The sequence below is a fragment of the Zootoca vivipara genome, chromosome 3 (genome assembly GCF_965207765.1).
Source record: "Zootoca vivipara chromosome 3, rZooViv2.hap1.1, whole genome shotgun sequence".
NCBI lineage: Eukaryota > Metazoa > Chordata > Lepidosauria > Squamata > Lacertidae > Zootoca > Zootoca vivipara.
Window position 1 is genome coordinate 115,479,419 of NC_142586.1, and position 24,690 is coordinate 115,504,108.

Here is a 24,690-nt window from a genome sequence, read left to right on the forward strand (position 1 = left end):
ATTTTTATTTATACCCCGCCCTTCCCAGTCAAGACCGGGCTCAGGGCGACTAACAACAAATAATATCAACACAAGTATAAAAGAAACAATTCAGTTAAAACGCAGATTAATACAATGTTAAAATTCAGTTTTAAAATTAAAAATCTACGAATAAGATAAAACCATTATGAAATAAAACCTTAGGGGAGGGTAACCGTGGGGTCAGACTGCGTCAGTCCAAAGGCCAAACGGAACAGCTCTGTCTTGGCAGGCCCCACGAAAAGATGACAAATCCCGCAGGGCCCTAGTCTCCTGGGACAGAGCGTTCCACCAGGTAGGGGCCAGTACTGAGAAGGCCCTGGTCCTGGTCGAGGCCAGCCTAACCACCTTGTGAATCGGGATCTCCAGTATGTTATTATTTGTGGACCTTAATGTCCTCTGTGGGTCATACCGGGAGAGGCGGTCCCGTAGGTACGAGGGTCCTAAGCCGCATTATGACTAGCAAACGGTTCACTCAAGGCCCCAGAGAGTCCGTGGGGCCCCCCCACCTTAAGGGTTAACACAGAGATTCACAGCGGAGGCTGAAAATTATCTGGGCGCATACCAACAGGGACTGTCCTGTTACTTCCTGAGAAATCGCCAGTCTGAGCGGAGGAATGATGGGTGGGCAGAGGGGGCTGCTGAACATTTTCCCAGCTCTAAATTTGCCCTTCCCAAGTTGCTTCCAAAGTTTAAAAGACTAAAAGACTAAATCTTACCAAGTCTGGCTGCACACCAATGTTCCCTGCTGGATGCCGGCATGGGCAGCCAAGGTAAGCAACCGTGTTTTCTTAAACTCGAGTTTTTCCACATCCCCAGTTTTTATATGGGTTCTGTATGATCACAAGCATTTGCTTAAAAGCCTGCAGGGCAATGGACAAACCATTATTTTTTTAAAAGGGAAAACACAGGCACTTCCACTGAGCAAGAAAAGTGGTCTTATAATACATGATCAATAATGAAATTCAAACTTCAAGAAAGAAGATTCCACCTAAACATTAGGAAGAACTTCCTGACAGTAAGAGCTGTTCGGCAGTGGAATTTGCTACCAAGGAGTGTGGTGGAGTCTCCTTCTTTGGAGGTCTTTAAGCAGAGGCTTGACAGGCATATGTCAAGAATGCTTTGATGGTGTTTCCTGCTTGGCAGGGGGTTGGACTGGATGGCCCTTGTGGTCTCTTCCAACTCTAGGATTCTATGAAATAATAATACTAATAATAATAATTACACATCCTCCTTACAGAGCCATCTCCTCAGCCTTGGTCCTTTTGCAGCCAGGCTCTGAAAAAATGATCTTATCTGTAGCTCAGGCTGGATTCAGACACAGATAATCAGTGTGGCCTAATGGATGGAGCTGAGCCTGGGAGACCTGGGTTCGAATTCCCTGCTCGTTTGCCAAGCTCTCTGGGAGACCTTTGCCCTGCAGCTATCTCTCAGTCTGGCCTTCCTAGCAGGGTAGTGGGTGAGGGCTAAACCAAGTAGCTCTCCCCCGCCCTGCGGTGCTTCCTTGGAGGAAAGGTGTACTAAATCGCAAGAGAGAGGGCCCACAGTCCCAAGTCTGTACGCTGCCTTATCGTGATCCAGGCCACGTTCGTGTAAACGCAGAGTAACACAATAGGGACTTACTGGAGACTTCAGTGCGATCGGAATAAAGATCTGCTCTGCAGCTTCCGCCTTTAAAGGCTTCATTTACTTTGGACACACATGAAAGACGTTAACAGTTCTCATATGATGTGTTTTGAAGTCCTGGAGGGTCTTATCAAAAGAGGTTTATGACTTCTTCCTCTTCTGGCCGAGCCATTTGAATCTTTTTGTTCTAATTTTAGGCCAAGACGTTGTTTTCAAGTGCCTTGGAGAGAACATTCTCCAGAATGCTTTTGATGGCTACAACGCGTGCATCTTTGCCTATGGACAGACCGGTAAGCGCTTGCCCCTTGGGAGGATGGGAAAATAAAATAAAATAAAAAGTTTCTGATTATATAAGATTACGCTTTGGCAGTTTGGTTAGGAACCCCCCCCCCCCCCGCTGCCAGACTACGACTTCCATCATCCCTGACTGCTGCACCTGCTGACTATGGATGATGGGAATTGTAGTCCCACATCTGGGAACCCAAGATTGAGAAAGGCTGATTTAGCGCAGCCGCAAGGAGCAGAAGCCAGGATGGGGCTAGAGAGAGACGAGCATACCCTCCTTTGCTGAGCAGTTGGCCATTGATTCCTACGGAGACTGCGCTTCTCTGGCCCTGAAAACTGTGGTCTGTTTGGGGTTTTGCTCTTCTTCTGGCAGGAGCCTATGTAGGTGGGTGGTAGAAGGGTAGCTCACTTCATCACCATCCTAGTCCCCATGGAGGCTGTTGGCTGTTGCACATCGAGCAAAAGCTTAGTTGATACAGTGAGTGGAGAGGATAATAATAATAATAATAATAATAATAATAATAATAATTTTTATTTATACCCCACCCTTCCCATCAAAAACCCAGGCTCAGGGTGGCTAACAACAAATTTAAAACACTTAATTGTAATACAACACAAAAGCAGCATAAAATACAGTATTAAAGCATGAATCTTAATAAAATTCAAGTTCAAGAATCAATTTGGGGACAAGTCAAACGGTACAGTGGAACCTCCGGTTGCAAACGGGATCCATTCTGGAGGTCCGGCCGCATCCCGAGGAATTTGCAACGGGAGGACTGCTTTTGCGCACAGCATGGTTTAGTGCTTCTGCACATGCGTGTGTGGCGAAACACGGAAAAATACTCCCAGGTTTGCCGCGTTTGCATCCCGAAGTTTACGTATCCAGAGGGGTACGTAAGCGGAGGTACAACTGTACATTAATGTTTGTGGAAGGATACGTCTTCCCGTGGAATTTCTTCCATGAATTCGGAGTAGTTTTGTTTCATCTTCCCACCTCCAAATCTAGGACAGTCCTTTTTTTGCTGGTCTCCTTGGTGGCTCGTTTACGAAGGCACCCTGAAACTCTCCCTTTCTTCCAATCCGCCGCCCTTCTCCTCCCTTCTTCCTAAAGCGCCTCTTCCTTCCCCTTTTTACGCAGGGTCCGGAAAGTCTTATACCATGATGGGCACAGCTGACCAGCCTGGACTAATCCCTCGCCTGTGCAGCACACTCTTCGAAAGAGCCCAGAAAGAGGAGAACGAAGAGCAGAGTTTCAAAGTGGAGGTTTCCTACATGGAGATTTACAACGAGAAAGTCCGAGACCTGCTGGACCCAAAGGGGTAAGGTGGAACGCGGCAGGAATCGAGATGGCCAGCAACCTATTGAGCCAGGCGGTGAAAGCCTGCCTCTTCTCAAGGCACACCTTTGGGGGCCCAGCTGAACGAACGTGTCTTTCTCTGAACAAAATGGACAGTTTTCGCTTAGCGGGGAGGGCCAGCCCTCTGTAGCAGGGCGTGTGCTTTGCTTGAGAAATATCCTGAGTCCTCAGCGTTTAGGGGTAGGGCTGCAGAGCCATTGCAGGACTCCTGTGGAGGAGGGCTAAGCAATATTGGGTTTTCAACATTGTGATATATCACCAGCCAAACATCACAGTGTCCTCAGTACCTCGGAAGTCAAACGCCTTGCGACTTGTACGTTTTGTCTCCTGGACACCGTAAAGACAGAAGTGAGTGTTCCGGTTTGTGAACATTCTTTGGAACCTGAACGTCTGATACAGCTTCTGCGGCTTCCGATTGGCTGCAGGAGCTTCCTGCAGCCAATCGGAAGCTGCGCCTTGGTTTCCGAACGTTTTGGAAGTCAAACGGACTCCCGGAACGGATTCCGTTTGCCTTCTAAGGTACGATTGTACGAATAAGGCTGGAACTATAAAAATAATAATTCCTTATTTATACCCCGCCCATCTGGCTGGGTTTCCTCAGCCACTCTGGGTGGCTCTCAATAGAATATTAAAAACATGATAAAACATCAAACATTAAAAACCTCCCTAAACAGGGCTGCCTTCAAATGTCTCCTATGTAGAGGCATTGGCTGGCTTCATGGTTTTCCCCGCATCGTGATTTTGCATAGCACACAAACACACCATAATTTGCCATATATTGCCAGGGTCAAAACTATGAAACCAATATCACGATACGGACTTGAAACTGGTTTTGGACGATACAGTATATCAATATATCTATCTCCCAGCCTTACTGGAGAGCCTCTGCTGGCCAGTGTAGATATCACTGAGCTAGTTGGACTGGTGGTAGAAGACAGTTTCATGCATTCCTAGTACGTCTCGTCATAACTGCAGTTAATGTGGCAGATCCATAACTGGGATCTCCCATGTTTTGCTTTCTTTTTCATTTACTTTACCTGTTTGGGCTGCCTGTTGTTGTTGTTGTTGTTGTTATTACTATTATGATTATTTAAATGGATTATCTGCCCTTCACCCTAAGGTCCCGGGGCGGGTTACAGCAATATAAAATACAGCATTAAAAACAGTTTTGAATCGTTTAGAATTACAAAAACAATGCACTCACGTCTAACAACAACAACAACACACTGTAATAGAAAGTAATAAAAGCTCCTGCAATTGCTTATATTCGGAGTTCCAATCTTTCTGCATCAGAGAAAGGGTCAAGGCTAAGTCATGAAAGGGGAGGGAAGTCTAAATAGCCCCAGACGCAAGTCCTTGGCAAATATCTCTTATCCTTCCCTCTTCCCAGCCCTCCTAAGATAATTGTCGCCTTGCATTAACTTGAATGCCTTTCAAACCTAAGGAGTGTTAACAGTTATTTGTCTGTATTTCCCTGTTAGCATGGAAAGAGATGTGCAGCCCTTATCTCTTTTATCTTTTTTTAAAAAGAAGTTGTGTGGCTGCATTCCTGCCCTCCACCAATTGCGGGAATTGCTTGGCAAAAGGTGCCTAGACTTGGAGCACACTGGGCATGATCTAAGCCAGGCATCCCCAAACTTTGGCCCTCCAGATGTTTTGGACTACAATTCCCATCATCCCTGACCACTGGTCCTGTTAGCTAGGCATCATGGGAGTTGTAGGCCAAAAATCTGGGGGGGGCGCAGGTTGGGGATGCCTGATCTAAGCTGAGCATCCTTTGGTTTCAAGAGGAAGGGTTTAAACTCTCCCGTTGGAAACCGGGAGCACTTAGCATCAGCTGCCTGGGTCGCGGCCCCAACATTTGCAAGGAGAGTAACGCCTTGTTCTCTGTGTGCTTGCTTTGGAAACAGGAGTCGACAGTCGTTGAAAGTCAGAGAGCACAGCGTTTATGGACCTTACGTGGATGGGCTTTCCAAACTGGCTGTTGCCTGTTACAAGGTAAAGAAATCTAATTGTTTCGTGGCAAGAACAGCCAAAGCTGCTTACAGTACATAAGAAAATAACAATGGTGCAGTTGAGATGCTACGGTCCCAGTCCAATAAACCGTGGTTTGCATCTGTGAAAACAAGGTGGTGGACTTGAGAGCAGTACATGTGAAAAGGATCTAGGAGTCTTGGTAGACCACAAACTTGACATGAGTCAGCAGTGTGATGCAGCAGCTAAAAAAGCCAATGCAATTATGGGCTGCATCAATAGGACTATAGCATCTAGATCAAGGGAAGGAATAGTACCACTGTATTCTGCTCTGGTCAGACCTCACCTGGAGTACTGTGTCCAGTTCTGGGCACCACAGTTCAAGAAGGATACTGACAAGCTGGAACGTGTCCAGAGGAGGGCAACCAAAATGGTCAAAGGCCTGGAAACGATGCCTTATGAGGAACGGCTTAGGGAGCTGGGTATGTTTAGCCTGGAGAAGAGAAGGTTAAGGAGTGATATGATAGCCATGTTCAAATATATGAAAGGATGTCATATGGAGGAGGGAGAAAGATTGTTTTCTGCTGCTCCAGAGAAGCGGACACAGAGCAATGGATTCAAACTTCAAGAAAGAAGATTCCACCTAAACAGTAGGAAGAACTTCCTGACAGTAAGAGCTGTTCGACAGTGGAATTTGCTGCCATGGAGTATGGTGGAGTCTCCTTCTTTGGAGGTCTTTAAGCAGAGGCTTGACGGGCATATGTCAAGAATGCTTTGATGGTGTTTCCTGCTTGGCAGGGGGTTGGACTGGATGGCCTTTGTGGTCTCTTCCAACTCTATGATTCTATGATTCTAATGAATCAGCCACAAATTAAAACGGATTAAATACCTATCCTGCCTCCATGATTGGGATGCCTTCCCTCAGCACCAGCCTGGCTGTGCTCCAGGAAAACTCGAATATTTGCGAGTCTATTACTTAATAATAGGTTGGTGTTCCGTATCGCCCACCTCTGGGTATGCAAGCCCTGCCAGGATGAAGGATATGATATGCTCTCGCAGGCGTACACAGAGGTCTTGAACGCCTTCGTTCTCCCGGTCTTAAGAAATAAAATAAAAAATCTTGTAAAACCGGTTTAACGAGCGAGCACACTGTTTGCAGAAATGTTAGCGGTAGCCTGAAGCACTTATAGAAAGTTTAGCATGGAGGGAAGGTGGTTGGGGCCTCTTGGCTGTCTTTGCGGCAGCCACACGTGGAGAACAAAAAGCAGACAAACCCAGAAACACAGGAAGTAGCGTTATGCTGAATCTGCCCGGTGCCGGCCCACTCATGAGGCAAGATGAGGCTACTGCCTCAGGCGGCAGGATACACAGGGGCAGCAGATGTAATCTCCAAGGACTGCACTACTTGCCTCTGCAGTGGCAACGATGGCTGTGACGTTCCCTTCAGGGGCCAGATTTGTCCCCCGCCCAAATGTCGCCTCTACAGTGGCCTGTTAGGGTACCTTCCCGAGGTAGATCTTAATTCCCTCCTTGTTCCTGGTGGCGATCTTCACTCACCTGCAATACTGCGCCCAGTTCTGGGCGCCACAATTTAAGAAGGATGTCGACGAGCTGGAAGTTGCGCAGAGGGGGGCGACCAAGATGATCAAGGGTCTTGGAAGCCAAGCCTTATGAGGAACGCTTGAAGGAGCTGGGTATGTTTAGCCTGGAAAAGAGGAGGGCTGTCCCATGGAAGATGGAGCAAGCTTATTTTCTTTGCTCTGGGCCGTGGAGGGTAGGACTTGAACTTGTAACTTGAATCCATTGGTTTCAAGCCTCCAGAGCAGGAGAAAACAAGCTTACTCCATCTTCTATGCAACAGCTCTTGAGATAGCTGAAGATGGCTATCCTATCTCCTCTCAGCCTCCTCTTTTCCAGGCTGAACATACTCAGGTCCTTCGACCATTCCTCATCAGGCTTGGAGGAAAGGGCTATGGGTGGCTACCAGACACATTCTTTGTGTTCTGCTTTCCACAGCTGGAGACAGCAATGCCTCCATGTAACAGTTTCTGGAAACCCCGGGCGGAGAGAGGGCTCTGTGTGTTCAGATCCTGCTTGCATCCAGTCAACTGCTTTGAGCAGGGGGCCATTGGACTGATCCAGCAGGCTCTTCTCCTGCTCCTAAGTTGGACAGATGCAGAGTGCCTTTCCTCCCCCACTGAGAAGTGGGGGACTTCCAGATCGCAGAGCCAGGACTCCAAGCTTTCTCTGGGGGAAGGGGTGCTTGCCTTGCATAGTTGGAAATGGAGCCCTGAGCAGAACGGGATCAACCCAGCAGCTCTCGTGATGGGTTAAGTTGGGGGTTTAATCTTCCGAGCTCGAAGCTTGTTTAATTTCGAGGCCGGGTTGTTCTGTGCGGCCAGATTGTTTTCCTTTGCTCTGAATTAATGTTTTGTTACCCAGCCGACTTGTCAAAATAGGGGAAGGAATGTGCCCAGAGATGGTCAAGGGCAATTGGAGCAAGATGAGTTGTGTAGGGCTCTCTCTCGAAATGGCATCTCTCCGCAAGGGTCCCCGGATGGCACGAGATGTACGTTGTTTTGCTAATTCTTACAGCAGTCCTGAAAGAGAGGCATATTTTGATGTTATCGCCATACGGCAGATGGGCAACATGGAGGCTCAGGAACGACTGCCTGGCATAGTCAGAATTCGAACCAGGGGCTTTCCAGCCCCAGGCTGCACACGTTTGTTTACCCTTCTCAGAGCTACAGTTCCCAGCACCCTTAAACTACAGTTCCCAGGATTCTTTGGGGGGGGGGAAGCTGTGTGCTTTGAATATCTGGCACCAACAGAGCTCCATTCTGTTTGCCTCTGTGCTAGGCCATCTCCCAGGATGCAGGCATTGCAGGGGGCTGGACTAGATGACACTTGGGGTCCCTTCCAACGTTCCGATCCTAGGATTCCGTGATAAGCCTAGTTCTCATTTTCCTGCACGTATTGAGCACGGGTGACGCTGTGGGTTAAACCACCGAGCCTAGGGCTTGCCGATCAGAAGGTCGGCAGTTCGAATCCCTACGACGGAGTGAGCTCCCGTTGCTCGGTCCCTGCTCCTGCCCACCTAGCAGTTTGAAAGCATGTCAAAGTGCAAGTAGATAAATAGGTACCCCTACAGCGGGAAGGTAAATGGCGTTTCCGTGTGCTGCTCTGGTTCACCAGAAGCGGCTTTGTCATGCTGGCCACATGACCTGGAAGCTGTATGCCGGCTCCCTCGGCCAAAAGAGCGAGATGAGCGCCGCAACCCCAGTTTCGGTCACGACTGGACCTAATGGTCAGGGGCCTCTTTACCTTTATTGAGCAAAGAGCTCTTTCCACGAATCGCCAGCGTGCTATGTAAGCTGCCTCAAGAGTGCTTCCTTTTTTTTAAAAAAAAAAGTGGGGAATAAATAATTAAAATGAGCGTTAAATAAATGGATTTTAGAAAGAAACAGCCCTGTATCTGTGAGAGCAAGGGAAAGGAGGAGTTGAGGGCACCCTTCTCCACGATCAGCTCTGAGGGTTCTAATCTTCTGCTTCCATTTTCAGGTTTATTTTTTTGTAATGTTCCGTAACATAGTGATATTTTCATGCTTGGGTAACCGGCTCTTGTACTCCTGAGTGGCTCAGAAGCCTATTTCGGCATTAAGCGGCACATAAATTAATTAATTAACAGTTTGGCGTTGTTTCTGTTCCAACTTCACACGGCTCTATCTAAGCAGCGCGCAGTAAAATCAGTGCATAAAATACAGGATTGACAAAAATGCGCATCGCAGACGCTGATTGCAACGTCCAAAGATGCCTAACACCAGAAACTGTGTGGAGAGATGAAAATGCAAATTTGGCTGAGCCTTAATCAGCCAATGTTTGTGTCAATAAGCCCCTCCCCACCCGTGGTACTAGGAGTATGTTGGGGGGGGTGGTATTTGAGCTCAGTAAATACAGGGAGGTTTCACTGTGATGCACTTTTGGGGACATGGAATCAAGGATGCTGAAATTACTGTATTTTTCCGTGTATTAGAGGAGGTTTTTTGACTAAAAAATTATAGCAAAAAATGGGGTCGTCCTATGCACGGATAGTGGTGGTGGGGGAGCGCAACTCCCTCCCCGATATCGCTGTGGGAGGCGCATGCTTTAGGGAGCATTTTGTGGAGGGGAAGCCGCCAGCTCTAGGGAGCTTCCTGCCCGCAGTGGCGTGGGGGGAGCGGCTGCCCACTTTGCCAGCCCCCAGCAACGGCTCTGCTGGGGTGATGGCGTGCGTGCGTGCGTGCAATTCCCCCTAAAGAAAGCTCAACAGCTTTGGGTCATCTCCCCTCATTCTCCTTAAATTTAGTCCCCCAAAATAGAGGGCATCTTATACATGGGGACATCTTATATACGAAAAAATACGGTAGTTGCCCTGTCAGCCTTGATAGCTCAATAGGTTAGCAGGGGTCAGCAACCTTTTTCAGCCCACTGTCCCTCAGACCATGTGGTGGGCCGGACTATATTTTGAAGGGGGGGGGGGGAGAACGAATTCCTATGCCCCACAAATAACCCAGAGATCCATTTTAAATAAAAGCACATATTCTACTCATGTAAAAACCCGCTGATTCCCAGACCGTCCGTGGGCTGGATTGAGAAGGCGATTGGGCCGCATCCGGCCCACAGGCCTTAGGTTGCCTACCCCTGGGTTAGAGCATCTTGCTGATCATGCCAAGGCTGCAGGTTCAATCCCCTTATGGGATAGCTACACATTCCTGTACTGGAGGAGAGTTGTCTTAGACGGTCTTCAGGATACCTTCTAACTCTCTGTGAACCCTTTGGGATGGGAATGGACATAAATCTAAATCTCTAATGAAATCTTTCTCTAATGAAAACGGCAGTCGTGCCACCAGTGCTGCTATCCTCTTCAAGTTGGAGCACAAACTGGTTTAATGGAGAGATCCCAAGCACCCGTTTGCAGTGAAGATCGGGCAGCTACCGCTGTGTGAAGTGTGAAGCCACGCCCAAATTTAGGAAGTTCTTCCTGATGTGTTCGCGCCGCACCTGCCTTCCTGCAGATCCTCACTGCGGTTGCTTTTCAATCGTGTCTTTTGTTTAGGACATAGAGTCTCTGATGTCCGAAGGCAACAAATCTCGGACGGTCGCCGCCACCAACATGAACGAAGAGAGCAGCCGATCCCACGCCGTCTTCAAGATTATCCTCACGCACACATTGTACGATGCAAAGTCGGGGGTGAGTTCTCCAATTCTGCACTTCTGGTCTCTTCTGAGGAGTGGTGCCCTCGTACTGTAGGGGGGGGGGTCTTTACAGTTTCTGGGGCGAATGGAAGTTGCAGCCCAAAATATCTGGATGACACCAGCTTGGGGAAAGTGGAATTGGTGGGTTTGCTTTATCCTAAGTCAAGAAACCGCATGTTATGCGCTCAGTTTAACAGGCGTTTGCACACAAACAAGGGCTTAACATACAACACAGAGTATACGAATGCAGTGCTGTGGTTAGGGCAGCCTTTCTCAGATGTTGTTGGACTACAACCCCCATCATCCATGACCACTGCTCCTGCTAGCTGTGGATGATGGGAGTTGTAGTCCAATAACAGCTGGGGACCCAAGGCTGAGAACCACTGGCTTAGGGTGTCAGACTAGGACAGGCATCCCCAAACCTTGGCCCTCCAGATGTTTTGGCCTACAATTCCCATCATCCCTGACCACTGGTCCTGTTAGCTAGGGATCATGGGAGTTGTAGGCCAAAAACATCTGGAGGGCCGCAGTTTGGGGATGCCTGGACTAGGACCCTGGAGACCAGGGTTCTAATCTCCACTCAACTGTGATGTTCACTTTTGGGGGCCAGTGCCCCCCTGGTTCCACAAACTCATCCTCAGGGCCCCCTAGCCTATAAAAAGCACTTTTCAAAATAGAGGTTTGCATAACTCACTAAGGAGGATAATAATGTTAAGGATAATAATGTAAATGTCTGTATTCTTAACATATAGAATAAGAGAAGTAGAAGAGCAGACTGGAAAATGTTTAATGATTATACGGGAAATAATTGTGTACAGCTGAAAACGCTGGCTGCATTAAGATAAATTTGCAGCGATTTATGATATGTAAAATGAAGCATGGAAAGAGAAGGGAAGTCATTGATATCTTAAAATGAGTACAGAAAATGTAAAAAATATTATATATCATATATGTATATACTAGTCTCATTCAGCCCGTTAAGAAAACGGGCGCTAGAGGTGCGACGGGGCCGCGGCCTCCCCTCGCTTTCTGCGCTTGGCCGCGGGGCGCGCCAGGAAGGCAATTAAACAAAGCGCTCTCCCGTCGTGTCCTGCGGCCGAGCGCAGAGAGGGAGGGAAGGCCGCGGCCCCGTTGCTCCTCCCACGGGCCAGGTAGGGTTGTCAGGAGGAGGGGGCGGCGGACCAAGATGGCGGCATCGGGCTCCGGGGCTGTGGCCCGCGGCGGCGGGGGGAGCCGGACCAGACTCCCGCCGCCGCGGCCCTGGAGCCCGATGCCGCCATCTTGGTCCACCGCCGCAGGGGAACGGGAGGCAGAGGGTTGAGGGGGGAGAGAGAGCGCACGTCCCTCTGTCCATGGGGCGCATGCACATTAGCGCGGACACAGGGACTGGATGCAGAGACACAGGGACTTTATTATATAGGATAGAGTGCTTTTTTCTAAAAACTGTTTAGGGGTACTCTCGTTTTCCTACTCATATTGAAATACTGCCCCTCAATGAGGCCAAAACATTCACAAAATGTTTAGGGGTTTGCGTACCCGTGCACACACACACCACAGAAAAAAGCACTGTGTGTGTGTGTGCACGTTTATTCAAAATTTCATTTATCTATTTGAGCAAAACAGACCAACTTGATCAAATAAATAATGCACTATCCCTTTGGCACTGCGGTTTTCTTCCCCTCCAACCATTTCCCGAAACATCCCCCTGTGGTTTCCTCCATCTAAAGCGGAGGCGCCCTGAACCGTGCTGCTTGGGCCCGAGTTCAGGCGCTGCGTTTCCGGGCTAACTCCCTACTCTTCGTCCCGCAGACGTCTGGCGAGAAGGTGGGAAAGCTGAGCCTAGTCGACCTGGCGGGCAGCGAAAGAGCCACGAAGACCGGGGCTGCGGGTGACCGGCTGAAGGAAGGAAGCAACATCAACAAGTAAAAGCTTGGGTTCATAGGGCGCTGAATACTTTAAAGGGATGAATAAGGGGAAGGGGTTCGCGTGCCCCAGCATATTCCGTTAATCCTTGAGAATAGCAGCAAGAGACGAAAGGAAGTAGAGTCATACCTCAGTTTACGACCGCAATTCATTCCGGGGAGCTGGTTGCTCCCCGAGTACGCCGTAAATGGAGCGGCTCTTCTGCACGCTGCGGAACCCAGATGTAAACACTTCCGGGTCCGTGGCAGTCGCAAACCGATCGGTCGCAAACCGCGGCGGTCGTAAAACGAGGTATGACTGTAGTAGCAGGATCAGAGCGCCTGATCTCACAGGAGCGGAAATACCCGCCTTGGATACCTGGATTAGGGTAGTTAGAATGGGTCTCTGGGCTGAATTTATTTTGCTTTTGTGGATGGCGGGAGTGTGTAGTGGAGACATGCATTGTGTGAAGAAATACTTAACTTCTTTCCTTTTTTTTTACATAAATAATTTTTATTATTTTTCAATAACAAAAGTCCAATATAAGCCTTATTATATCAAAACCGAATTACAATACCACTTCAAATACCAATCGGTCATATAATCAATTACACAATTTAGGTGGCCTCCTGCATGCCAGATTCCAAAGTTTAACCCTCCTTCCAAAATATTATTCAATCCAATTACAATCCAGTCTCAATAGTAATCCCTTATACCACAGCTACAATATTTTTAACTTCAATTCGTGTTGACACATTTAATAACTTACGGTGTGCAAGTGAAGTTCTCTTTTCTTCTTCCTATGTGTGCTTTTTATTTTAACCATGTTGTTCCATCTTGTCCTTGGCAAATATTATGCCCGTTTTGGTTATGCCTAATCCCATCATGCCTTGTGGCATTGTTGTCCTTTGTTTTCAGTCTCTGGCTGTAGCTGCAAAAATCTGTCACTAAAATTCTTAACTTTTCCAGGACAGAAATGAAAGCTAAGAATCCTGTCCCTGGCTCTGCCCACTTCATACCTGCCAAATTCCGGCCAGAGAAATAAGGGACTGGACCAGAAGTAGCAGACCAGAAGTAGCACTGCCGCCATTTTGGAACTGGGCGGAGCATGCTCAGAAGCGACTTTTGATGCTGCTCTGCCCTGTTCCAAAATGGCCACCACACCAGAAGTCGTGCTGCAGCCATTTTGGAACTGGGCAAAGCAGCATCAAAAGTCGCTTCTGAGCATGCTCCGTCCAGTTCCAAAATGGCCGCCGCGCCAGAATAACCCGGGGGAAAACAAAAAAATCAGTTTTTTCGGTTGGGGGCAGCTGGAAAAACAGGGGTTTCCTGGGGAATACGGGAAACTTGGCAGCTATGGCCCACTTTTGCCATTGGCCCCGCCCACCTGCGCCCTTTTTTTTTTTTGCTGCGTCATCCAAAACCAAACCCAATAAATGGTTCAAGGGGCAAATTTAAAGCGAAGGAAAGTAGTTGAACCTCCTTGTGCAACGGCTTTTTGTTGGAAAGGAATGCTCTCTCCAGGGAAGCTCACCGGGTGCCAACACCTTTGGCAAAGATCACTCTTGGTCCCGTGGGCATTTGGGCAGTGCCGGAAAGGGCTTTTTTGAGATCCGCTTTAACTCATTCATGCGACTGTGGCCTTGTCTTTTCATTTTAGAAAATGGTTGCAAATACTTTCAGGGCTTCTTAGAGGGAAGCTATATATAAATTCAGTGAACCTGAACCTAGTGCCACATGGGAGAGTTTCGTTGCTAAAAGCAAGATTCCAGTTATGTGACGCTCATATGCTGCCGTTTGACGAGGTCAGGTGCTGCTAAGCTTTGGAAGTTGTCCTCCAAATGATGCTACATGCGATTTCAAAATGTTTTTTCCCTCCCATCCAGGTCCCTCACGACTCTCGGGTTGGTCATTTCTGCCCTCGCGGATCAGGCCGCCGGGAAAAATAAGAACAAGTTTGTCCCCTACCGCGACTCGGTGCTCACCTGGCTCCTCAAAGTAAGTCGAACGGTCTTTTGGCATTTCAGGTGTGAGAGCGTGAGAAGTCATAGAATCATAGAATCCTAGAGTTGGAAGAGACCACAAGGGCCATCCAGTCCAACCCCCTGCCAAGCAGGAAACACCATCAAAGCATTCTTGACATATGCCTGTCAAGCCTCTGCTTAAAGACCTCCAAAGAAGGAGACTCCACCACACTCCTTGGTAGCAAATTCCACTGCCGAACAGCTCTTACTGTCAGGAAGTTCTTCCTAATGTTTAGGTGGAATCTTCTTTCTTGAAGTTTGAATCCATTGTCTCTGCCTTAAGTCACAGGAGGCGACAATGGCGGCCAACTTGGATGGTTTTAAAAGAGGATTAGACAGAATCATGGAGGGAGGAGAGGGCTATTGATGCCTACTAGCTCTGCTTCCAGGGTCTGAGGCAGCAATGCTTCTGAACCCCAATTGCTGGAAACCTTAGAAGTGGAGAGTGAAATTGTGCTCAGATCCTGCTTGCTGGCTTCCCAAAGGCCTCTGATTAGCCCCAGCCCGATCCGATAAGCTCTTTTTACATTGGTATCTTTCTTATCCGTCAGTCTTCCCTCCCTCCTTCTCAGTGCTGCTGCTTGTCAGGGCAGGAGATGTGGCTGTTTTAGGTCCATTATTATTATTTTTTAAAATGGAAAAGCCTGTTGGAAAAAGGAGGGATGCATCTCCCTGTTCAAATCTGCCCAGGTGCTAAGATCCTCAGGTGAGCAGCTTCTCTGGGTCCCATCGACATCTGAACCATACTTGGTAGTGACACGAGAGAGAGAGAGAGGGGGCCTTTTCTGTGGCTGCTCCCAGACAGTGGAATTCCCTCCCAAGAGAGGCCAGACTGGCTCCCTCCTTGTTATCCTTCCGCTGGCAGGCTAAGACCTTCCTGTTCAGGAAATTAAGGCGCGGGTGTTGCTGATCACTGGGCTGTTCTTTAGGCAAACTGTACTTAACCACCGGTTCTGAACGTGCTTCCTAATGTATTTCAGTTATTCCAACCTGTTGCTTTTATTCCTTTGTGTTTTATAATGCTGTTTTAAAATCTTATAAGCTGCCTCGAATCCCGACTTGGTGGGATATAAAGGCATTAAAAGCAAGAATAACAAGAGCAAAAACTTGCAAGTCACAAACTTCAGCCGGAAGCTGTGATGGCTGTCAGCCTCTCTGGTTTTGTGAGCTGTTGGTTCTTGTTAGGGCAAAATTCTACTGTTAGGGAATTTTATTGGGGGGGGGCACCCAAGCGAGGCTTCATTTGGGAATCAAGACTGGCACAAATGCCCTCAAGGGGACCCCGTCTGATCCTACAACACCACTCTAGTATCGCACCAACACGAACCCCTCAAGATCAAGCCCTGTGTAATAAAGGCTCCCTTTCCTACCCTTTCTCTGTTGCCTGAGACTCTATGTAACCATATTTCTTTATGAATGAATACCGTGTATCTGTATTTCTGAATGAAACCCCCTTTTGCTACTCTGGCCAAGGGCTCTCAGGGATGCAAGGAACAGCCATAATCCTTTAAGCGAGAGGTCACGTAGCCAGGGTTGGTGCTCCTCTGCATCTCCATAATCCATTCAGGTACTATCTCCTGCCACTCCCAACCCTCCGAAGCCAGCGGCAATACACACACCTGGACCCATTGTGTCCGTCCATCCCCCCCCCCCCCCGCCAGGTACTCAAGGATCCTCTCCCAGATACTTACTGGTACTTGCTTATCAATGTCCTGGGACATCGTACATTGTTACCTTATGTTAATCCTGTTTACCTCCTGTTTACCTGTATGCTAATGCCCCTTGCACCTTCCCCAGAGGCAGAACTTTGTACATTCTCTTGCATTTTTGTGGCTTCCCATTTCAGTTTGTTCGTAGTCAATAGGCAGGCTGGTTCTGAGTCTGTTTACTTACTAGCAGCACCCAGACACCAACACCCCCTTTTATTTTCATAATGAGTTCTTAACCTTGCGTAACCCAAAAAATTTGCATCGTGTCATCGCTGCGGACCTCAGAGATTAGCCCTTTGCTTCCAGTCTGCGAGAGGGAGGCAATCGTGAAACAGATACCAACCGCAGGTCAAAGGGGGAAGGGTTGGAGGAGGCCGTGCAACCATTCTCCTGCAAAATGCCACAGATACAGGGTGGCTCCGTGCTCCGGGAAAGACGCCTGGCTCGATGGCTGCTGTTGCAAAAGTATAACTGCGCTGGGCAGGAATTTGAACAGAATGTTGGCAAGGGCTCAGTGAAGTTGCCTGATCGTTGTTGTAGAAAGGACTGTTGAGCTCTGGCCACTCTTAATTTGCTTTCCGTGTGTGTGTGTGTGTGTGTGTGTGTGTGTGTGTGTGTGTGTGTCCCTTCCTTAAACCAAAATCGGCCTGGACTAGCAGTAAGTCAAAGGAGAGGAGAAAGAGCCACAGAATCACAGAATTGTAGAGATGGAAGGGCCATTTAGTCCAGGGGTGTCCAAACTTTTTCCAAAGAGGGCCAGATTTGATGAAGTGGACATAGAACCATAGAGTTGGAAGAGACCACAAGGGCCATCCAGTCCGACCCCCTGCCGAGCAGGAAACACCATCAAAGCATTCTTGACATATGCCTGTCAAGCCTCTGCTTAAAGACCTCCAAGGAAGGAGACTCCACCACACTCCTTGGCAGCAAATTCCACTGCCGAACAGCTCTTACTGTCAGGAAGTTCTTCCTAATGTTTAGGTGGAATCTTCTTTCTTGTAGTTTGAATCCATTGCTCCGTGTCCGCTTCTCTGGAGCAGCAGAAAACAACCTTTCTCCCTCCTCTATATGACATCCTTTTATATATTTGATGTGTGAGGGTCAACCAAAGTTGTTGACCTTTTTTTAGGATTGAAGTTGTTGAGCTTTATTATTATTATTATTATTAGCCGAGGAAATAAACTGTCACAGGGGCCGGATTAGTCCAGCCAGAGGGCCAGGTTAGGCCACCAGGCTGGACTTTGGACATGCCCGATTTAGTCCAAGGCAGGAATCACAAGGGGGAGAGGCTGATCCCCTTCCCCCACTTAATTTTCAACTCAAAATCACATTTTCCAATACTTTTTTTTTTCCAAACAACCTGGATTTTTTTTATGGGAGAGGGGAGAGATGGGGGGAATCAGCTGTGTCTTTGCTACTGTTGGTGAAAGCCCAGGTTGCGGAGGGAGGTTTGTTTGGGTGTTGTAAACTAGAAAACGGCCGCCATGGTAAGGATAAAGCCTCACCCTTCTTGCCCCATGCTGGGTCTGCCCAGCCTGAGCCTGTGTGTATCTGAAAGCTCTGGAGGAAGACACAGGAGTCTTTGCTCAGGTAATTGATGAGCTCTTGTTTCCAGGCTCAACACAATTCCCAGGAGCTACAGCTTTTGGGTTTTTTCCGGACAGCAACCTAAAAAGACCACGCCAGCCTGGCCTCGTACCCGGTGTTGGTGCCTGGCATCACTTTTTAAAGTACAATAATAATTAGAATAATAATTATTTATTATTTATACCCCGCCCATCTGGCTGGGTTTCCCCAGCCACTCTGGGCGGCTTCCAACCAAGGATTCCCACCCCCTTATCTACCTCGTTTCCCCTCTGTCTTCTTAGTGTCTCAACAAATGAAACCGTTTTGCAAAAACGATACATGTGGAAATATGAGAGAAACTGCACACACCTTTGCAATTCAAAAAATCTTTAATAAAAAATACTTTTTTTAAAAAAACCCCACAATACAGCATTAAACATTAAAAACATCCCTAAACAGGGCTGCCTTCAGATAAATCCATTTAATCCACATAAATACAATGTTTTATTTCTCTCTCTCTCTCTCTTTTAACCCAGGCACTGGTTTTATGCAGAGGGCAAGAGGGAGAAAAACACGCAACCCTCTTGATTCTTCAGTTCCTTTTGCATCCTGCCAGCGTTTTGGTGCCAGCACATACCTGGCCGGCTTAGTCGTGTTGCACAATTATTCAGCTCTGTACCTGCCTCAAGTATTTCATTAGCTTTGATTGTTTACCCCCTGTTTAGAGGTGAAATCTTGGGCAGCTTTCTCGGGTGGAGGGGCTTAGAGTCATAGCTCTCCCTTTTGCCTATCCTTCCCCCTCTTCTCCTGATCCGAAATACCCTCCCAGGCTTACTGCTGCAGAGCTACAGCTTCCAGGGTTTTATTGGTTAAATTAAAAGCTAAACGAAACCCGATTTGTAGCCTGCTGCATGTCTCCCAAGAAGGCTTCAGGGCAGCTTAGAACACAATAAAGGCAGCAATTAAATTGAGCAGGGCCTTCCGAGTAGTGGCACTCGGGTTACGGAAAACTCGTAGTACTAGCTACTCTTGTTGCAGTTTCCAGGGAAATGAGGAAGACCCTTTTAAAATATTCCTTCAAGTTGACCTTGGGGTGTATGTGTATGTGTGGATGATGCTTGTGGGAAGGTTTTAAAAAACTGGATGCTGTGAAGTTTAATAGCCTTTGATAGTCCTCTCCTCCTCCGTGGATCTGTCCAATCCTCTTTCAAAGCCATCCCAGTTGGTTGGTTTTCACTGTCTCCTGTGGCAGGGAGTTCCACAGTCCAGCTATTTGCTGCGTGAATAAATCCTTCTATTTGTTCTGAATTTTCGGCTTCCCTGGAAGTCCACGAGTTATTACAGTGTTATGAGAGAGGGAGGAAAAATTTCCCCTACGCTTCCTGCACGCCTTGCATAGAGAAAAGCTGCAGCTATGAGCAGTTTCGTCTCCATCTCTATCCCTTCCTCCAAGGAGACGGAGCTACCTCCTTTTTTTCCGCCCCCATCCCCTTGGGCCTAGATTGGGCCGATAAGTCACTTGCCTCAGGTCCGAACCTGTGTTTTCCCGCATCCAAACCAACCATTCTCACCGCTGCCCCCCTGGATTTAATGAGGGTTGTTATGAAAAGCTTAAATTCAGCAAAACAATTAGGAGTGGTAGGGATGAGGGTGGGGAGGGGGGAGGCAGGATAAAAACAATGTTAATGATGGCCGGTGGCGACGCATGACCTAGATTTCACAGGCAACTTGAAAGTGTGCCGTTCCTGCAGCTTTTTGCCTGCACCTTGCTTTGGCTACGATCTCTCTCCACGGCAACCGGAACACTTACGTCCGGGTTTTTGGCATTTGGGAACCAAGGCATTTGAGTACCAAGGTGTTTGAGAACCAAGGTCCCACTGTACTGGGGTAGGTGGACAAGTAATCTTGTCTCATATCAGGCACCATCACGGCATTACAGTGTGGGAATCGTAGCAGCAGTAAAAACAATGTTTTAAAGTGATTTTTGGAAGAACTGGGTTGGATCCAGCTGAGTTCTGCTCAGAGTACGCCCTCTAAAATTAATGGACGTAAATTGGCCATATCTGTTTGTTTGTTTAACAGGGTTTATATACCCCATTACTTCTGAAACCTCTAGGCCAGTTGTTCCCAGTTAGCTAAGAACTGCGGATACCCTGTTTTTCGAAAGCCTAGGCCATGGATGCCAAACTTTTGAAAATTTTGATATATCTATGGTATTTTTGTTATGTCAATGGTGCTATGGATCCCTGAGTGGGTTATGTGGACCCCTCTGCAGGCCACCAATCGGAAACCACTGTTCTAAGTGGTTTGCATGAAATATACGATATAATTATTTATAAAACTTCTATACTGCCCTTCCTCTGAAGATCACACGGCATTTTACAGTATAAAAACAAAAAAGCATAATATAGTAACAAACAAAAGCTATGCTCTCCCCCCTTGCGCACAGTTTAAAAGGCCATAGATTGTTTAATTATCCAAAGGCCTGAGAGAGAAGAGGACTGCCTTGCCTGGCGCCTTAATTTTAAAATGCCTTAGAATTACTGATGAAATCAAATATTCAGAACCAGTTAGCCGTAACAAAAATTCAAAAGCAAACCAAGAGTTTTAAGAAAATACATTACAGTGGTACCTCAACTTAAGAACGACTCGACAACCGAATTTTTTGACTTATGAATGGGGGTAATGGCCGCGCGCCTACGAATGTCTTGACATCTGGAAAAAAACCGCGGTGGTTTTAGATAGGGATTTTTCGATTTACGAATTTTTAGATAGAGTTGCTTCGACTTACGAATTTTTCCGTTTCCAGTGCGTTCCTATGGAGAATCGCATTTCCAATGGCGTTTTTCGACTTACGAATTTTTCGACTTGCGAAGGTGCCTTCGGAACGGATTAAATTCGCAAGTCGAGGCACCACTGTACAAAACAAATTAAACGCTAAAATGCACATCAAACATAAATGTCCCGGTAGGCCGGCTTAAACAAAAGCATTTTTGGCAGAGGCGGAAAATAGCACAGCAAAGGCAGTTGCCTGATATCAATCAGCAGGGAGTTCCAAAGTGCAGATGCTGGACTTCCTTGAACAAGGCTGCCTTTTCGTTCTAAGGTTGAAAACCACGAGCTATTTGCCAACATGGGTGGATATAGAAATTGCTCTTCAGCCGACATAGGTATTTTGGGAGTTTACTTGTGTATAACAAAATGTGTGTCAAGTGGAGCGGAGGGCGAGTTCCTTCTGCAAAAAATCTCTTCCCTCTGTTGTCCAAAGTGTGCAAAAGTGCCCACATTCTTACCCCCTGACGTCACTTCCCAGGACAGCCTCGGCGGCAACAGCAAAACCGCTATGGTCGCTACAGTGAGCCCTGCGGCCGATAATTACGACGAGACCCTTTCCACCTTGCGGTACGCCGACCGGGCCAAGAACATCGTCAACCACGCCGTGGTGAATGAGGACCCCAACGCCCGGATCATCCGGGAACTGCGGGAGGAGGTGGAGAAACTCAGGGAACAGCTCACCAAAGCAGAGGTGGGTCTGCTGCGTGGAATGAGTTTCCTTGGTCCTGCAGTGCCAAGTTAGCCGATTAAATCAGCTTCTATTTTTTTCTAATGGATTGATTTAACTGTCCACAAAGACCCGCACCAGATTTTGCAGATATATTCAGTTCCTTGCCAACTGGTGGTAGGTGACACCTGAGACAAGGCACCCCTCTGCCTGGGACCAAGAAGTGCAACTCTAAAAAAAGTTGTTCATTCATTTGCAAAATTCATGCAGCTATGAGTTCCTTTAATTGAGTGACAGCCATCCTGTAAGAGGAAGGGAGTACAGGGAACCCCCTCCTCTAATCAGGAGCAGCTCATTGACTAGTAGTCATGAGAGCGCAGACTCGGCAGAGGCAAGGCAGGAAATAGGAAGAGGGGACCGGGGCTCTGACAGCCTGGGAGAGCATGAGCCCCACAGCCAGGAATGGAGTGAGGAGAGCAGGGAGGAAAGGGAAAACATGGAGCGCAGACCTTTGCCCCTGGTTCCGGAATTAAGGAAAAGACGGAAAGGGAAGAGTCTGTCCGTCCCGCGCCTTTTATGTTGGAAAAGGGGGCGCAGGGGGGCAGTCCCGGATTCTGCATCGGACTGAGAAGACATGTTTCCTGACACCCCGTTACACTGTACATAGAGCGCACCAATAAAGATTGTTTAAAGACAAGCAGGTGCAGAGTCGTTACTCGAGAGTAGCCGCAACAACCTCTGACACATCCAATTTACAGCTCATTAAAGAGTTCCCATAAAGTTTTTTTTCACCCAGGCATCTCAAATCTCTCTCACGGATTGTTGTTGGTTTTTTTCTAAGGTTTGTTTTCTTGCTCTGTTGGGCAACCCAAAGTCCCCCTCTGCCGGTGCCTTTTAACTCCTCTCACCTTGGCACAGACCTTGGCCATCTTATAACCGTTTGTTTTGCACTCATGAAGTCAAGTTGGTTCTTTTCCCATGCTGGTGCCCTCAGCTAAAACCTCACGCATCACGGCTGCCGATTCCTGAGCGCAGCATCTTTGGTTCCTTTTCTCAGTAACTCGGATCACAGCGATAAGAGAGCAGGGAGCCCCCCGCCCCACCCCGAAGCCTTAAGCAGTGGCACGTCCGAGAAATATTCCTTCTCCTGCTTTCTCTCCCCCTTCCTTTCTTTCTGCGACTTCACAGGCTATGAAGTCCCCAGAACTGAAAGACCGCTTGGAGGAGTCTGAGAAGCTTATCCAGGAGATGACTGTGACCTGGGAGGAGAAACTGAGGAAAACAGAGGAGATTGCACAGGTCTGCATTTCTGGTTTGAGGGTGGCTGGGGGTGCAAAATGAGGGGCACTTTCCCCACTCAAATCATCCCTTCACATGAGTTGATGGTATTTTGGGGTAAGCTGGCCAATTCATGCCCTCCAAATGGGTCTTTGCTTAATTCCCGGGGGGTTGTTTTCCAAGAGAGCTTATTACTGTTTCCAGAAACAAAGGACGTGTTTACTAGCAAACAGATTTATTACGGCATTACCTTCCGTGGACTAGATACCACTTTGCTTGTTTTGTTTGCTTGTTATTTCCGATTTGTAATCCGATCTCCCTCCCCAAAGGGGAGGTGGCAAACGATAATAGAATTACGAAAAAAACAATGGTAAAGGCGGAGGTTACATATTGCAGAGGGAAGCTAAAACCAGCAACGGAAAAACTTCATAAAACTATCAACTGGGTAAATGTAGAAGAAACGTTTACATTTCCCCCTGGGAGGGAGTTCCACAGAGGAGGGGACAGCACCAAGAGTGCCCTGTATCAGGACCCCTCTTCTTGCTAGTCCTCCTCGCAGGAGGATGAGTAGGGCCTCTTCCCCAGATCATAAATTTGGAGGGTCCTAGTGAAGGTAATGCTTTGTAGTCATTTAGTACATTTTACGCTTGATCTCCTTCCGCAGGGCCTGTAAGACAGAGCTATTCCACCTGGCCTTCAATTTGAATTAGCCTGATCCTCTATCCCCCCTTCCCTTTCCTCTTCTATGAAGAAACCCTTTCTGGGACCCCACATTTAAATTCTTCCCTGGTCTCCTTGCTGGCCCTAGTAGGACCGACTTGGCCAGTTAGACCTGGTGATCATTTGACGTCTACTGACTGGGTCCTTCACTCCCCCCACCCCCCGAAATGATCCCTGAAATTTTTGAATTTTCTTGATATTGATGCTGCGTTTTATGTTGTATTTTATGCTGTTTTATGCCGTGTTAAAATCACATTTTAATCAGTGTTTTATATTTGCTGTTAGCCACCCTGTGCCCGGTTTTTAAACCAGGAAGGGTGGGGTATAAGTAAAAAATTATGATTATTTATTATACTAATTGTGTAGAACTTGGGTAGAACCCAATAGCTTCTAGGTCAGGCATCCCCAAATTGCGGCCCTCCAGATGTTTTGGCCTACAACTCCCATGATCCCTAGCTAATAGGACCAGTGGTTGGGGAAGATGGGAATTGTAGTCCAAAACATCTGGAGGGCCGAAGTTTGGGGATGCCTCTTCTAGGTCTTGGGAATATCGGTTATAAGGTAACTTTTTGCCTCTCTGTACCATAACCAGGCAGCAGCATTCTGTGCTGGCTGAAGCTTCCACCTTCAAGGGTAGCCCCATGTAGAGTGCATTGTAGTAATCTAACTTGGAGCTTGTTGGACCACTGAGGCCAGAATCTCCCTGTCCAGAATTGACCCTCGCTGCATGGATTACCCCTTGCCACTAAGGCTTACCCCAAAGTACCCCTAAGCTGCGTGCCTGCTTGCTTGGTACCCTGGTTCCCAAACCTGAGCACTAGGTTGACCCGCAGGACCCTCCGTCTTGCCAGGCTTTAACTTCAGTTTGGGGATGCAGGTGGCACTGTGGTCTAAACCACTGAGCCTCTTGGGCTTGCCGATCGGAAGGTCGGCAGTTCGAATCCCTACAACAGAGTGGGCTCCCGTCACTCTGTCCCAGCTCCTGCCAACCTAGCAGTTCAAAAGCACACCAGTGCAAGTAGATAAATAGGTACCTCTCCGGTGGGAAGGTAAACGGCATTTCCGTGCGCGGTGTTCCGTTGCGCCAGAAGTGGTTTAGTCCTGCTGGACACATGACCCGGAAAGCTGTCTGTGGACAAACGCCGGCTCCCTCAGCCTGAAAACGAGATGAGCGCTGCAACCCCATAGTCGCCTTGGACTGGACGTAACTGTCCAGGGGTCCTTTAGCTTTTTTCTACCTTTTAACTTCAGTTTATTGGCCTTCACCCAGTCCATCATCCCTCCCGCCCCCCCCCCCCGCCCCCCAACTCTGGTTTCTCATAAGATTTTTGTTCCTTCGTTCAGGAGCGGCAGAAGCAGCTCGAAAGCCTCGGCATCTCTCTCCAGTCTTCTGGGATCAAGGTTGGCGATAACAAGTGCTTCCTGGTGAATCTGAATGCGGATCCCGCTCTCAACGAGCTCCTGGTCTACTACTTAAAGGTGAAATACCGGAAT

At 47.9% G+C, this 24,690-nt stretch overlaps 1 protein-coding gene across 3 annotated transcripts in view; it reads left to right on the plus strand.

Moving 5' to 3' along the window:
* Positions 1 to 24,690, plus strand: part of KIF13B (kinesin family member 13B) — a 157,706-nt gene that overhangs the window by 53,409 nt on the left and 79,607 nt on the right. For all 3 annotated transcript variants that reach the window (XM_060273162.2, XM_060273164.2, XM_060273163.2), the window contains exons 5-13: positions 1,842 to 1,934; positions 3,068 to 3,248; positions 5,197 to 5,284; positions 10,356 to 10,490; positions 12,305 to 12,417; positions 14,284 to 14,395; positions 21,010 to 21,222; positions 22,387 to 22,497; positions 24,541 to 24,675. In XM_060273162.2, coding sequence (XP_060129145.1) covers positions 1,842 to 1,934; positions 3,068 to 3,248; positions 5,197 to 5,284; positions 10,356 to 10,490; positions 12,305 to 12,417; positions 14,284 to 14,395; positions 21,010 to 21,222; positions 22,387 to 22,497; positions 24,541 to 24,675 — 1,181 coding nt within the window. The remainder of the gene's footprint in view (positions 1 to 1,841; positions 1,935 to 3,067; positions 3,249 to 5,196; positions 5,285 to 10,355; positions 10,491 to 12,304; positions 12,418 to 14,283; positions 14,396 to 21,009; positions 21,223 to 22,386; positions 22,498 to 24,540; positions 24,676 to 24,690) is intronic.